Here is a 17,500-nt window from a genome sequence, read left to right as displayed (position 1 = left end):
AAGTGGAACAGGTCTTGTCCCCAGTCCTCCAAACACTCCCAGAAATCATTCCATCTCAGAGTGAAGCAGCGTTTCCATAGGTCCACGATTGTTCTGTGATTAAAGCTCCAAACTAATAGTCTCTGTCTCGCCGGGAACCAGCTTGGAGCACGAGGAGAGCCCACAAGCCATTAAAGTGCAAATCTGTAATAATTTGCTGAAGGCTATCCGTCCAAAATCATTCCCAGGGCTTATTTGTGCATCAAGGTAGTGAATGACCAAGAGACAAATAAAAGAGCTGAGCACAAAAAGGTTCCCTGCCAAGTTTGTTTTCCAACAAAACAAGGACGCATTTGCTCAACAAAGAAAAGAAAAAAACCTCGAAATTGCCTTCAGTTCATTTGAGGGCAGAATAAAAGTAAAGTAAGTAAAGTCTTTACTGCCTGTAAACAAAGTAAGATCGCCAATGTTTAAAAGCGTTAGATAAACTGCTGGAGAAATAAATAATAAAGGGCATAAGAGTGATGTTCAAGGTAGGAAATTACTTTTGTTTGTAGAAACAAGTTATTGGAGAAGAAATATCATGTTATGAATCCTCTATCAAAGAAAAATAAATATAATATAAATAGTAAATAAATTAATACATACGTTTTGTTTGCTTTTCCTCTTTATGAATCTTAGCTTTTTTATTTTTTTAATTAAAAAAAATCTTTATATCTAAATTCTCACATCAGACTTAGCACCGAAACAGCAATCATATATATAAATATATATTTGTATATATATATATTCAGCATTTAATACTTAATTCAAATCAATTTCAGTAAATGAATAATTATATTCCAGATATGTTTAAAAATGTGTATTACTTTATTGTTATAACATATACAGTAAATAAAAGTAAGGATTATTTTCTTATTTAGGGAACTAATACGTTAAATATACAAAGAAAATATACAAGGAAATTATATAAATTCTCATGACAATAAATAGAGATATTTTCAATACAGATTGTTTTATATGGATCATTTTAGTAAGTACCTAAAGTTTGTTTTAAAAATAAGAAATTATTCTGAAAAAACACATTTCAGATTTTAAAATGGCTCCTTTCTAACATGCAGTTTAGTGAGGATATATTGTATACAATTTATTGTTACAACATATAATAAATTATAGATTATTGCCTAATAAAGAGAACTAATACGTTACAAAATGCAAAAAAGTTTATCTATGACATTATAAGGCGATTGTATTGATTTCAATAAAAATAATAAAATTGATATTTGCAAGATAGTTTGCATCCACTATATTTTAAATTACGCAGGAAAGTACAGTTTGATTAAAAAATAGGACATTATTGTGACAGAAAAACTTGTTTAAGATTAAAAAAATTGGTTCCTTTCTGACATGTATAGTAAAGATATTTTAATATACAATTTTAGCAGTGTTGATATTGGGTCAGCTCTGCACCGGTTATTGGGTTCACTGGCGTTGTAAACATCATTGCCTGTTATCAGTCACAGCAGATGCAGAATCTCCCAGAAGCCGCGAGGCAAACAGCCGCCGAGGCTTCTGGGTAAAACGCACTGTGGAACCCGCTCCATTAACATGTTGTCAGATTCAGCTAATATGGGGGCCCCGCTTGGTTTATTCGGCCCCTGAGGCTGTCAGAGGCTCCTGGGGTCGAACTTCTCTGCCAACGCAAGGAAGGTTGTTGGGTCTTCTCCGGGCGCACGGTGGCGACCGAGTTGTGCTTATAGCTGGCCTATAAATTACAGCAGAGGACGGAGGGGTCAGCGCCTGGCATGGAAGTGGGCCAGCAGCCATCAATCTGCAGTGGCCAGTGAGGACGACATCTGTCTCTGGGACTCCCTCACTCTTTCTGCTTCTCCCCTTCAGCTGCTTCCCAGTATCTCTCGTTGTCATTGAAAGATCTCCGAGCCTCCATTTTAGCCTCCTTTCACAACCCCTGCTCTCTTTTATGTCATCTGCCTCTTGATATTCTCTCTCTCTGTCTTTGTGTACGTCCCCCCCAACCCCCCCACACCCGCTCGACGTGTCTTTATGGAGCTCCCTTGCTTCTTTTCACACATTCCCTTACATCATTTCTGTTTCAGCGGCTCTCTGTCCCTCCTTTCTTCTCTCTCTCTTGTCATTTTACGCACTCCTGCACCTTCTCCCTCTGCAGAGGTGTGGTGGTCTATCTTCTCTCCGACCAGCAGGTTGGAAGAAAGTCCTGCTTGGATTAATGGATCTAAAATGTCTGCAATCTATACTGTATGTCAAATCAGCACATTAGTTAGTTGCTAGTTGTTTTTTCTGGTCTCAGGTTCCAAATATTAAATATAGTTGTTTAAAAAATATATAATCTAAGATGCATTAGTTGATATATCAACAAAAATATTCTTTATAATTCAAGTCAATATCATGGAATATATATATATGGAGTAAAAATAATAAAATAGACAATGTAGGTCATAGGGGCATTATTTTGCGGATAGTTTCATATTTTATGTAAGATATAAGAACATTATTTTTAGTTTTTCAGCTATTTCCTGTTCATTAAAACATTTTAAAAATATAAATAAATAATGATTGATGAATACGTGAAAAAAATAAATTATTTGACATGGAAAAAAAACAAAACAAAATGATCAACTATTAAAAAAGAATGAGGAGTGATATCTAAAAATGCTCAACCTCAACTTTCATCCTCTGTGTGTCTCATGCATTTCTACTCATAAGAGAAGATGGTTCTGTGAGGTAAGAACATGTTTAAAGTTTGTCCTGAATTAGCTGCTCTTGTTATCGTAAAAATGTCGGAGGCTTTAAAGTCCTGACTTACTTACATTGATGAATAATTCTCTATTGAGATTAACCACATTTTTCAGTGATGCTTTTAATTTGTTTCATCTTTCATTTGCTCCTCAAACCATCCAAAGCTCAACAGAACTTCTTTTTCTGGATCAAAAGAATCTTTGAAACGTTCCATATCCACCACCTCTTCTTCAACGCAGTGTTTTTCTAATTGGGCGACATGAACTAGGCAAGAAGGGAGATGACAAGAGAAGTTCAAGCAGAGCCACTCGTACCTGCCAGGATAGAAGGAACTCTCATATTATATTAAATACGTGTCTTGACTGTCAAGTTTCATGACCTTTGATTTGTTTTTCTGCTGTGGGTCAAACAATGGCACAGTTCACAAGCACTCCTGTCAACACCTCCTGTATATTTGATGTGCTTTGTCTTATGAATTAAAACAAATAAAACAGAAGAGTGGCTTCACTCTTCGGCTAAACTTATTTACAACAAAGTATACCTTTGATGGAAAAATCGTTTTAGCCCTGGCAGATATTCACCTCCAACTCCAAGTATTCTTCCTCAATTTTTTTCATTTAGGTAAAAATCCATACCTATTAAAACCTCATTTGGATAAGTAATGGCTTAATAACGGTAATTTGTGGACAATAAGCCACTACTTTTTTGATCCCTGTGTTTATTTAATACTGCGGCTAAACTATGAAAATTTACAGAATGTCCTCCAGTGGGCGCTCTAGCAGGAAGTGCAAGAGCAAGACCGCAAGTAGAAGAGATGGTGTACCATGGAAAAAGAGAGTTTCTGGAACCTAATAATCGAAAAAAGAAAAAAGAAAAAAAAAAAGTTGTCTATAAACAGTCAACTTTTGCATTATGAACTTTCTCTCATGATAGAAAACACAAAGAGAAATGCATATGATACCGTTTTCGTCGGAGAGGGCAATTTAGTTTAGCTGCCTGTAAACTTGGCATCAATGAATTGATGGCGAGGTGTTGGAGACGGCAGCGTTATTTGCTGACACAGTACAAAAAAAGACTGCAAAAAGCTTTCAGAGATGATAAAAGCTAATGAACTGATAATGATTGTTCTGGTAGGCTGGTTAGTTTTTATCGTTTTCAGTGTGTGTAACACGTCAGTAAAACGCCAAGATAAAAACTAGATAGATAGATAGAATAATGTACTATATATCTATCTATTTTTTATCTTGCCGTTTTACTGCCGTGTTACACACACTGAAAACGAAACAAAACATTGATGTAATGAAAAAATTAGAAAACATGTTTCTGTGTTGATATCACATCACAACATCTGTATCTTATTGACATTAATGCTGATTGGGTACATTTTGATTTGATACAAATGCAGTAAATAACACAAACAGTAATAACGTTGTAATTTATGAAAAGAAACATTTTGCAGACAGTTTTGTTCCATTCATCCAAGAGAAAGAAATTGAAAGGGTACTCTTTACTCTCTTGTCCTTCTCCAGGACTGACACTGCGGTCACTGTGGTCTCTTCAAAATACTTGTCTGGATATATTAACCCAAACTTCGGAAATAAAATGCAGAAATGTTCACAGAAACTCAAATGGGAGCGTTGCCGCAGCCGAGTGCACGACAGGAGTTACTTATTACTGGATATCCAATAATGGGCTGCTGCCACAGTCAGCTGTGACAAAACTATTTTTCATATTGCTGCTGTGTCATGCTGCTATTTCCTGGAGGAAACGTCTGCAGCCCTCTCAGAGCGGCAGTGCAGCTGTTACCTTCGGCGAGTCTCATTTCGTTCTTATGGAATGACCCATGTAGAGCACGTTCACAGACGCACACCACCGTGATACACTGCAGCGTGAGACAAAAAGATTGTTGCACACACAGATATGATACACTCAAAAACTTAACCTGCTGACTCTGCAAAAAATGATCCCTCCCCGCACCCCTTTCCCCCCCCCCAAAAAAAGTATGATTAGTTGAGCCAACAATGAGGACTGCTGACCTTTTGACCTCTAATTAATTAAACGGTAATGAGCCAGTCAGCAGGACTCGTTGGTGCTGAGACTTTAAATTTGATGCTGTGGATTTGGAGCAGTTTTTATCACACAGTCCAAAAAGTTGATGGATGACTCCAAATTGTCAGTCGGTGAGCAGATGTCAATCAATATGTCTCCTGAAATAGAGTGGCGACCTGTCCAGGGTGTCCAGTGTGTCACCCTCCTGTCACCCCAAGTTACTTTGACTACCAGTGAAATCAAAATAATTCTAGTCTGTTAATGATGGTTACTTACAGCTTGTATAGGTAAATCTCATCTCTTTATTCTTAAATCATCTAAAAAAGAATACTTATCTTAAATATGTCTGATAATATGTAATATCCATCAAATATAAATTATTTTGACAGAAGTAGATGAAGAAACTATATTTTGTCTGCATGTGTGGTTAAGTCTTAAAAGCCTTAAGGAACATTTATATTAAGTGCAAAATAGAGATATTATTAACATATTTATATATTATTTATGTTTAAACTGTCCCCTTTATTCCACAAAGAATGTGTTATAGAATCTCTCAGTTGAATCGCAAAGTTTTCCCACAGACTTAATCTTTATCCTCTGTCCTGGGTCCGACCCGAGGCCTCCTTCCACTTGAAGAAATTTTGGTTGAATCCCTAAATACCACCAAGTATTCATCCAACATACTGTAGAGAAAAATGATAATTTGATTAATATGTGATATGTGAGTCACTACAAAGGTTGATACTTGGAATACACAGATTTTACTTCTATGGTCCTGAGTACCGATCCGATACCATTGTTTAAATATGAACTTTCTTGTCATGTTTGATTTAAAAAAAGCAAAAATTACTACATTTGGAATTGCAATCTTGGTATATATAGATATTAAATAAAAGGTTTACATTTTTGAGTTTTTGCCTTTTAGCTCAGCTTGTTCCTCGCCTGGAGACCCCATTATAGAGTCATCATGAATAAGCAAAAGTATTTTACAAATACTAAAGGAAAAAAATATATTAGGTCAAATATTTAGATAGTGGCAGATCCAAAGCTCCCCCCCTTTATATCCTCACCCGTCCCACCACATCATATCTAGAGTGATCAGTCGAAGTCTATCTGTGAAGATATCGCAGCATCCATCTGAAAACTGCTGGCGTCAGCAGCACCTGTTATAACACGACAAATCTCAGGTGCTTCTTCACAGGTCAGCATCATCATCATCGCCATCATCCACGCTGAGACATGACTTTGCCATGTCCCAACCATTAAGTACACCAACGGCACTTAATGCTGACAAAGCAGTTCCGATGTGTGCAAGTGTTTGCGCCCGACACATGTGTCGTGGCGAATCAGGGGGAGGTTCGTCCGAGCGCGGAACCTTCCGTCTCGTCACTGTTTTGGAAGTAGCATACAATGACAACGGCGTCCATTTCCATTAGCTCCCTGAGTGTATGTAAAGGTCACGGGATTTAATGACAGGGTGGCTGAGATCAGAGGAGCCGGAGGGCTCCACCTTCCTGACAGGCCTCGTGACTCAGAACTTGCAGTTAGCATGCTAATCCTCGGAGGATCGTCCGCGAAGCCATCCTTCCTCCGGCTTCATGTGGTCATTTCTCACTGTGACTAACTGGCTCCCTGCTCGGCCATCAGCCGGCCCCCATCTGACAGCGGAGGCAGCGCTGCCTTGACAACGGTCCTCCTGACAAATTAGACTCACTGCAGTCGCTCCGTGGCTCCGTTTCCTCTCCCTCGGACTCTCGGACAAGGTTGTGGTCTGGTCTTTAAGGGGCGGGTCCGTTGTTGGGTGAGCAGCAACCTCCGAGGGCCTTTCTTGAAAAAACAACCTAATTCTCATTGATTTTATGGCATTTCTATCTGCTTTACATTAACTTTACTGGTGAGTTATTGTGCAAATACTCAACAATCATGAAAGTGCAGCTAGCTTACATGCTACTTGATTTTCTGGAACTCCTGTTGTGTTATCAGTTTTATCTTGATCTTTAAAATATATACTTTATTGAATATTGTTTTGATTGTTTAAGTGCTTTGTGACCCTGGTCTAGAAAAGCGCTATACAAATAAGAATTACTTACTTACTTACTTACTTCCTCTTAAATCTCAGACACCCACTTTGTCCAAAGATCTTTTATTTTCTTAGTTCATGTTTCAGCTACTAAAAAACTCACCCAGTAGAACTATAGCTAATAGTAACAATGTTATTCATTGAGTAACTTTGTCGGGACGACTCGCCTGGAGGGAGATAACAGATATGTTTTTATATGAAGTACTGCAATACTTTTCCAAGTTGCCAGAAAGATAAAGACAGAATTTGATGCAACACAAGTCTGTATCTTGTTTTTTAAATACATGTAGTAACAACACAACTTTGCACCAGAGACCTACGATATTTTAGCTACACTCTTCGGACACTGGGGGTAGTCATGAACAATATATTCAATACTGTATGCTGCTGCTTCATGATGTTTCATCAGCAGCATATGATGATGGAAAATCTGATTTCACCTGAAGCAGAAACCTAAGGCGGCCCTGAAGTGCAACAAACTTTTTGCAGCCAACAAAAACATTTACGTTCAGACAATGTTTTGTCTGCAACAAAACGCTTTCATTTGTTTTCAACTGCAGTGAAAATGGTTTTGTCTGCTTCAAGTTTTTGATTGAACTGAGATGTCTTTGTCTGTTGCACTTCAGGGCCACCGTAGAAACCAAAATGGAAACTACTAAAGACAATTACTCACTAGGAAAAGTACTAAGAGCGCGTAGAGCTGCTCTTGTTCACATATGATTTGTTTCTTAGCCTTGACTATTGAACTTTTGAAAAAATAAACATAAAGAAAACAAAAAAAATAACAGGGAGAGAAAACTAACGTTACAAAAATCAAACCATTTGAAAGAAACTTAAAAAACAACACTTGTAATACAAAACGAAAATCTGGAAAAAAAAACTATAGATCATGATCCTAATTAAAGGCAATAGTTTGGCCCGGACGGTTAAGGTCAGAGGTCAAAGAGGAAGCATGTTACAATATTGCTCATCAAAGTGATCCGAGCTGACATGAACTCTCCTCTCGGATGTAGAAAACACTCATCTAAGGTTGAGCATGTGATGTTTAGCAGCGATGAAATGGTAACGGTAGAGTGAAGGGAGAAATAAATACGTTGAAAAAACATCGTTTTGACTTCTCTCTGGTGGGTCATATTCTCTAACTCTTTGTGATGATTTCATTTGGCTACACAACTGTCGTGCCGTCACACCATGTTTGCTACAAACCAGTAATAGAAATGAAATAATCTTGGCCTGAAAAGATAACACACACACACTATCTCTCTCTCTCTCTCTCTCTTCTTCACACACTCATCCCAGCCCAGAGAAGCGTCACGCAGTGAGGATGATGCAATCCGAGTGCAATTTTCATTTTTTTTTTTTCTTTTTTTTTCCCTCGTTCGGGACACAGGCTTTATGAGCGCAGACCTGCAGGACAAAAAACACACACGGCCATTCTTTGTTGCAACAAAATTTGGATTCCGTCCCTCCTTCCACAGACGGCAGCACACCGACGTTAACCTGAATTACCTAATTGCCCGCAATAACGCTCAGCGGGAGCCTTTTCATGTTCCTGGCAAAACCACTTCCTGGCCTCATCTAAACATGATGCGTCCAATAATCGGCTCCCTGACAACCACAACTTGAGAACGCAGACATTAGTGTCGGAAGGGTTCCTCACAAAATATATCCCGTTTTAAGAATGAATAACAATATTTAGGTACAAAGTAAAATACAAAACAGTTTGTTACAATATGTATTCTACTTGTTCTGGTCAACTTAAATAGATCTCCGACCTCTATTGTACTCATCAGTATGTGTTTGTTTGTACAAAACTCTATTTTCAGTTAGATATTTACATTAAAAAAATGTGCTTAAGCCCCGCCCACTGCAAACACTTTGTTTTTCTTGAGATGAAATCTTGTTTAAAATAACCACGCCCACTCTGCTGTGATTGTTCAATCATGGAGGTTTGTCACTGCCTGTCATCAATCAAATGACTCACACTTACAGCTGGTTGGAGGAGGATTCAAGTCATTATCATGTCAAAATGGACTTCGCTCTCGTAACCTGTAGTTTGCAGAGATTTCCAGACATTCAACTTTATATACAAATAACTACAAAACAGGTTAATGATGAGGAACTTACTGCATCTTGGACTTCAACATTTGAAACGTGTGAATCAGATGAGTTGAAGTTTTGTCATTAGTTGACCTTTAATGTTTCTTCATCATCCTTTTCACATCCTCATTAATCTATGAACCTTATTGTTGTCTTCTTCCTCTCCAACATTCTCCGTCCAACACCGTCTCTCCTCTCCACATGTCTCAAAACCATCTGTCTTCTCTAACTACGTCTCCAAACTTCTCCACATGATCGCGCCTCTGATATAATCCTTTCCGATGATGTCGTAATTCTCCGTTTCTTTCATGTCTAACATCAGCCTCCTCTTATCTGATGGTGAAGCGAATGATCTGAGAGTCTCCGACACATGCATTAAAAGAAAATACTTTAGATTTCCCTTTTTTTCTGCAAACGCTCAAAAATTACAACAGCTGACGCTAATACTACAACCCACTTCAACCACACAAACATGGCAGATCAAGTATATATTCTGGAACTCCTGAGTTGTTCTCAGTATTATCTTGATCTTTAAAGTATGTACTTTTTTTTTAGTATTGTTTTGATTGTTCAAGCGCTTTGTGACCCTGGTCTCGAAAAGCGCTATATAAATAAATATTACTTACTTACTTACTTATATATGTGACCCTTGTCACAGCATTTATTTACTTAAGATTGTCAAACTCATTTACACAAGAGGTTGAGGTCATGGGCCAAACTAAACGTATATTTTGTGTCTCTTGACCGGAAGTATGATCCTGATTCATCATTTACTTCACCAATTAGTTGTGCTCTTATCCATAATCTCTTTTACTTATCTTATCTTAAACACTGGCACAATATCGACATCAATAATCATCTAATCTGACTAACAATCTAGTAACGATACACCAAAACTTGACTCACATGTCGTTTACTTGGGCATGAAACAAGGGATTGAAAGAGATGAAGGGAGGTGAAGGAGAGAGTGCAGGTAGGGTGGACCAGCTGGAGATGACTGACTGCGTCACTGAAACCCAAAACTCTGAAAAATATGTATTTTCAGAAAGTTTTTACTGCTTATTGTGTAAATGTACAGTGTATCGCTTCTTGCTCTTTGTTGAATTGCTGGGATCTATTTTTCCTTAATCAACTATAATCTTAGTTCAACTGTATAGTATCTTGAGATAACTTTGTTATGATAAGACACTTTAAAAAAAAAAATTAAAAAGTGTCTTGAGATAACTTTGTTATGATAAGACACTTTAAATAAAATTGAATTGAATTGAATTGAATTGAATTGAATTGAATTGAATTGAATTAGATTGAATTATTCTTGTTACTGTGGTCGAGTTGGGTGGGTAATATCCCAGCTATTCAGGGCAGGGGGGCAGATGGACAGGTCATATATATATACAGTATATAGACTGAAAAACACCCGCTTTTCTTTCCTTTTGTAGCGATTGTTTGAAGTTTGGAGGAAAACGGCTTCAGACGACTCTTCTGGTGGAACCGACTCACCAATCAAATCAATTGGATCTCAACTCGGTATTCAATTACTCAGACGATGATGACACGAGAGCTAGTCTTCATATCTACAGCCGCTCCTCTTGAACGGATCTCCAAAGAGAGCAGCGAGAGAAAGAGAGAGCGGCTCTTTGTGCCTCTCGTGCCGTCGTAGCAGCAGCAGCAGCAGCAGCAGCAGCAGCAGCAGCAGCAGCAGCAGCCGGTGACCATTATAAATGGCCTCTATTAGCATGGCTCAGTCGCAGAGGGGCGAGAAATAAAATCATTGGGAAAATGTGAGCCTGCACTGGCGTCCCCACACCCGCTCCGAGCCTCTGCAGACCTACCGCCCCTCCGCCACCCCCTCCTCCACCGCAGTGTTCCAAGGGGACAGAATCCTAAAGACAAGATTACTGGTGATACATGGAGTCATTATGAGGAGGGTTATGGCAATAGCATCACCGGCAGAGCTGACAATGGCTGTAATAGGGGTCTCTTTCTGCAGAGGTACAGCCTCCACACTTTCTTCACGCTTGTTGATGTTACTGAGGATCTTTTATTCCTCGCCCAGGCAGAAGACAATTTCCTTATCAGGACTAAACAATGCCTTTACTTATATTGTCTTCTTCGCGTGGGTTGAACCGGAGAACCTGTGGATGGAACATCCGAGAAATAATATCTTTATTTGTCCTGTAATTTCTACTGTAAAACACTATTTCACTACTTATTTTAATGGTCAAATAAAATGTTTAAAATATAATCATGAAAGTTACATTACAAACACTGATTTACTTTCTATAAGCATGGAAAATGTTTAAATAATAATTATCAACCTTAAGATAAATTATGTGATTTGTTACAAATGAAAGCCTAAAAATGCAACACAATTACCTAAAATGAGCTTTTTAAAAATGTCTAAATAAACAATAAAAGTGTTTTTGATAATGGATGACATGGATAAAATAGTTTAAATCATTCACTGTGATTAATTATATTAATTTGAGTGTTAAACTATATTCAAAAAGAAAAGAAGAAGTTAATCTAATTACAAATATGATGTTATAAATTATTTTAAATGCAATATTTACCTGGTAAAAACGTCTGTTTGTGAATAATTTTCAATTTATATGTATTAAATATGCAATAATGTGCATTTTTCGGTATTATTAACTCATTGCTAAATAATAAACCCAGCACAGTTTTTGATTTTTGAGTAATTACTGGAAAGTATCATGACTTGGTTTCTTAAAATATTGAATACACTTTCATAGAATATAAAGTTAATTATTTTCTAGTTATTATAAAGAACAATAATAAAAACTGATTTCCAACAGGGGTCTTGATTTATTGAGGGTGCATTCACGACTCTGTCACTTTCGATCTTCAGATTCTTCCACATGAAATGGCCTTGAAAGCTTCTCACTCAACATGCCGCCGTCACAGGACACAATGTTCCGTCACCCTCTGGAAAGAACAAGGAGCTCAGGAGGTGGAACACATGGACCAGAAGAATGGAACCATTTCGGGGCACCAGTCTGTCACACCGACGAGAGTCCCGCTTTCCTCTGTCAGGGTCTTTAGTGTACAGCAGCGGCGAACAATTCAAAGGGATGGAGCCGAGGGGGGAGCGTGAAGCTGAGCGCATGAAATATGCAGAATCCTACATTTGCTTTGGTACAAAATGTACTTTGGAATAATTACAGCGGCGACGAGGCATTTCGGGTTTGATGGACAGCGGCGTTGAGAAAGTGCTGATGTGAAAGTTCCGGATTTACAGTTCTTCCTCTAAGAGTTTCTGACACGGTACAACCTCTTATTTGGTCCCAGCACAAATACAGAAGAGAAGCTAAATACAACTTCTTTCATTCCTACTCATCTAAACTGATGAGGTCAGCATTAACATGACACTATACTCTTTAAAAACTGGACAGATGCAAACAGACATCACTCATAATCGGCTAAACATCTTCAGCGGCTTGTTACCCTGGGTTACTGGGAACAATCATGGATGAATTTGGCTTTTAGATTTCGAAAGGTTCATCAATCAAAGTTCATTAAGTTTAAGTTCATTGAGTTCATTAAGCAATAAAGACGTTCATACCTACTCAGCATTTTAATTATTATTATATATTTTTTTAAGAGTATTTTATATGTTTTTTAATCCATTTTATAGATGTACAGGTTTAATGTGTCGAACAATTTATTTTTTGTTTAGTACATATGTAACTAAAACAATCCAATATTTTCCAAATAAACCTAATTTAACATCACTCTTGTCGTCCATACCGTCACTGCTTTAAGTCAACTTGCTAGGTTATGGCCGATTTGACCTTTGACCTCTGTGAAGATGTTGACTTATGTACATAACAAAAATATTTCTGCATTCAAAAAATAAATCTTAAAGCAACAAAAAAACTTGAATTATACTGTTGACCTTGTTAAACACTGAATATAGTGATTCAAAGTGTTTGACTCTTGTTAACATTTTGAATTCAAAGAAAACCAAGCACACCTTTGACCTTTGACCTCCACTCGTGAGTCTATGGATATATTAAGTTAAACATATATTAAAGCCATATGTAAAGTATATGTAAGTTTGAATTATTCACCTACTTTGTCTCTGGTTATGAGGTTCTCACTGACCCTTGACCACCATGTACATAGTAATTTATCTGAAATATTTATGCTTTTTTTTTTTACTAATGTATATACAAATCTTATTCAAGGACTGATTCATAGTATGTAAAACATGATGAAGTTAATCGAATTTAAGACAAATAATTCTCTCTGGAACCTTGAACTGTGTTTTTTCCACCGATTTTCTATATAGAAAAATAAATAAAAAATGTATCTTATCGCTAACCTGCGTTGCATTGAGTCATGAGTTTACCTTTGACCCCCTGCTGACTTTTCTTCATGGTGGAAATAATTGCATTTTAAATTTTGCGCGATAACTTATCTTTAATTCAGATGTTATGACTGTGATTGATTAAAAAAAATTGCAGTTTGACCTTTGACCGCATATAGGCTCTTACTTTGTTGAAAATGGAAAAAATATATAATTAATTCAAATTATTTTTATCAACGAACCGCAGTAGAGACATTGTGTATTGGATGAACAAAGAATTGGAATATAATTGACCTTTGACCTCGGAATATACAAGTCAAATATGAGTGAAATATTTTGGTTGTATGTTAATTAATAACCAATTAGCGGTCGCGGTTAAAACAGCTCTCAGCTGAGAGTCAACTTTAATACGCCTCTGATGAGTCGTTGCATCGCACAATTACAAATATCTCCTATAGAGACTATAAAGTTTGTTTACTGATGAGTATTTACTGTGTAGAACATCCAACTGTTCTGTCAGACGCGCCAGTAAAAGAGCTATAACAGCGGTGAGCGCAGTCGCTCTCTGGTTTGCTGTCTTTACTGCTAATTTGATAAGCATCCGTGGAAACCTGGGGAAGGAGGCGTCGGAGGGAACGTGGCCTTTAAACAGCTTCCACCGAGCTCATGAGCCAGGGAGTAGCCAGCGCCTCCAGCTAGTTAAAATATGAGCTCAGCGGGAGCTCACTAATGAAAGCGGGAAGCTGGGTCGTATATCGCAGTGTGAGGACAGTTCTTAGAATCAGCTGGCTGGCCGTGCCTACAGTACCGAGCCCACTGGTGGTTAACCCTCCATCAGGGGGTCTCGCTACAGCCGGGGATACATTTCTCCTCTGCCGATTTGGATTCCTCCTCTCCTGACACACATGTCACACATTGTTTGGTGATTTTACTCTTAATGTACTCTCCTCCCGGGGGAGATGTCCTGCAGGTGTCGGCGATCAATTAGTGACCTCTCATTAGAAGGTGATTTGTAGAGATGAACAGTTCCCCGGAGAGACCGGGGGATAAAACACTCCGTCCCTCACTGAAAGGGTGTCGGACCAGAGGGATCAGTCGATCTTGTGGGGGGTTCCCGTTTCGTTCAGGCCTGAGTTCAGATCACTCAGAAGTAGAACTAGTTTAAAATCATCTTAATCTTATTTACGTTAGAATCAGAACCGCTTGAAATCCTTGGGTAAAATTTCTGCATTATGCTTAGTCAGCACCGTGCAGGTGCCGACACAAAAAGTTCAAGAAGAAAAAAAGCGAATAAAATCACTGTGATTAACCTCAAATGTGTTTTTTTAAGGAAGAAAAAAATTATCAGAATCATGATTTTTTATCACAAGGACACGTTTCAAGAAGAGCTACTCACAATTCCAGCCACTCCTACCTCTGGTTCTGAACCGACAAAGTAATTTATGATCAAATGTAATCAAAAATGTTCGATTTATTTGAGTCAATCAAACGCTACATGCACTTTTACCCTTGCCCTTTTGTAAGTTCTGACTTTTTTAATTCACTATTTTCACCATTCAGGATCATTTCAGCCATTGAATCGAACAAGATTACAGAATGAATTGATTGACCCTTGACCTTTCTGTTGCAATCAAAAACCATTATACTAGTATAAGCTTATTTAATGTGAATTTATTTGTTATAATTGAAGATAAACTTAATTTTCTGAAAGGAAACTAAATACATTCAAAATGAATACAGGAATAAATCTTTCCTTTTAGACACACAAAAAAAAGGGTAATTATCATTTTCATTCTGCTTCTCTGATCCAGGTTTAGCACACGAACCAGTCTAAATGCGTTTTTGGAAAGAGGGTCAGTGGGTTGAAGTGAAAATCAAAAGCATCATTCTATTTATTACTACAAACCCATGTGGAGTAGCGCCATTCACGAGCCCAGCAACTCCGACCAACGTTTTGATTTTATATAAAATAAAAACAAGGTTTTTTTTCAGTGATGGTGGCAAGTTATCCTCCATTGAGACTATTCAGTGATGTGCACGCTTTTTTCATGTGCACGCGCGACCCCTTTTAACAATAAAAAAAAAGAAGATAATAATAATCACACGTGCACGCACGCCCTCCACCCCTGCAATCGCAACGTGAAAACGTGAGGTTAATGACCTGGATTTAGGGGTGTAGTGAATGGAGTACGTTTACAACCGAGATGTGTGAACACACACACACACACACACACACACCCACACACACACGCACACCGAGGCTGTCGTGACTAACATTTCGTGACACTGCCATGCGCGGATGTGTCACTTAAGGCGCTCATAAATAAAAGATAGCACATCCAGAGATCCAATTGCTTTTTTAGACAAATGTTTGTGGAGCCCGAGCTCCAGTCACGCGTGTGTGACACGAATCGAACCCCTCTCTTCGGGAACCCACCTTTGTGCATGCCCGTGAAGCGATCCTTGAGCACGGTGAGCTCGTAGATCTTGCCGAACTCTTCGAAGAGGGGCCGCAGGTCCTTCTCGTCCAGGTTGCGCGGGATCTGACCGATGAAGAGTTTAATGGCATCGTGGTCCTTCATGGGGATGGTGGCCGGACAGCCCCCCGGACTGTGGCTTAATCCGTTCACGAGCCCGTTGGTGGTGGCGGACATCACGCCGTGCACGGAACCGTCCACCTGCCCGTTTGTTAAAGTTGCCATCTTCTGAGTTGGGATGGACGGAAAAATCAAAAAGAAAGAAAATGTGGATGGAGTCTAGGTCTCAACGTGGGTCCAAACCGAGGCTGGTATTTACATGAAAGCACATGTAGCGTTTTGGTATAAAAAAAAAAGCTCGCAGTGGTCCCGACGGAGGTTCGAATCCTTACATGTGAGTCCTACCTAATAACTTGATTTCATAAAAAGAGGAGGCAGCGAGGAAAAAGGGAGAGAAGGGGAGGGAGACAGAAGAGAGAGAGGGAGAGAGAGACCAAGAGCGTTCACTGCCTATTTACACCCACGTCCCCTCGTCCCAGCTTCTTGGCACCCTTTTATTTTTTTTTGCATTGAGGAGTCGGTATGGGTGTCTTCTCGGTTTAAACGAACAGGACGGGTTCACCCGGAACCCGAGCCACGGGGGTGTTCTAGTGAGGGAGGGTCGCTCTCGACTCAGGATGTGTCAAGCCCAGATTTTTTCCACACCCCTCCTGTCCCTGTTGAAGGGATGTAGTGGTACATTCTAGCGAGGGGAGAGGGGGCTATAAATAGAGAGATACAGAGAAGACGCTCCTTTGTGTTCCCCTCTCAGTCACAGAACCCGCCCGACACACACTCCCGAACCGACGTTTGAATCCAGGGTTTGGTTCTGTCCTGGTGAGCCTCGATCCCTCGTTCTTGACCCGCTCATGTGGGACAGCTCCGCTTCAGCACCACGGACAGCTCCCGTCGAGCGCCGCCTCGGTGGACTCCCCTCCCTTTGTGAGCCCAGAACCAGAGCCGGTGGTCCAGCTCCGGTGCCACCGCTCGACTGTAGAGCGAGCGATGTTTGGGTTTCCAAAAAATTATGTGGAAGCATGTGAGCACCGCCGAGTGGCGTAGAGAGGAAGGGAAGTCGAAAATCCGCCTCACGAGATCACAAGAGCTTTACTACACAGTCAATGTACAATTAAAATGCATTATAAAACATTTAAATAAATACCACTGAAATACTTTGAATGGAATTGTGATATGTGAAATGTGTTTTTTTTAAACCATTTGGAATCGCGGTGATATTAAAACAGGTTTAATTTAATTATTTTAGGATGTGTCACAGCATATTCATTACAGTATGACGCACAATGTAATAACAATGAAATTAAATTCATTGAGGCAATATGTTAATGCAACAATCATATAACTTACTATCAGATAAGAAATACGTTTTTCTTTCTGGTTTCTTTATAAATCATTACTCATTCAGGTGCTCCTTTTTATAAGACGTATTTTTTGCTGAAAAAAATGTCACAACCAAGATCTATAAAAGCACTTAGTCGGCGCATACATCCGCCAAGGGCTTCATTTTTCCTGACTGTATAAAAGCTCAGCTGAGTATATTCAAAGACTAAAACAAAAAACGTATTTCCTCTGAGTGAACTGAAATTCATGCCTCACAGGTTTGACCTCTTGACCTGGTTGGTCTTTTTTTTTTTTTTAAATCTAAAG

The 17,500-nt window shown here is 38.9% G+C and overlaps 1 protein-coding gene across 6 annotated transcripts in view; it reads right to left on the bottom strand.

The window, feature by feature from the left end:
* The window catches only part of celf4 (CUGBP, Elav-like family member 4), a 109,702-nt gene extending 93,244 nt beyond the window's left edge, over positions 1-16,458 (bottom strand). For all 6 annotated transcript variants that reach the window (XM_087801373.1, XM_087801376.1, XM_087801374.1 and 3 more), the window contains exon 1: positions 15,757-16,458. In XM_087801373.1, coding sequence (XP_087657499.1) covers positions 15,757-16,021 — 265 coding nt within the window. In that variant the 5' untranslated portion in view covers positions 16,022-16,458. The remainder of the gene's footprint in view (positions 1-15,756) is intronic.
* Positions 16,459-17,500: the final 1,042 nt, after the last annotated feature.

This window comes from Callionymus lyra, chromosome 10 (genome assembly GCF_982586985.1).
Source record: "Callionymus lyra chromosome 10, fCalLyr1.hap1.1, whole genome shotgun sequence".
In the NCBI taxonomy this organism is placed as follows: Eukaryota; Metazoa; Chordata; class Actinopteri; order Syngnathiformes; family Callionymidae; genus Callionymus; species Callionymus lyra.
The sequence above is the reverse complement of the archived record's forward strand: the minus strand, read 5'-3'. Positions and strand labels throughout refer to the sequence as shown.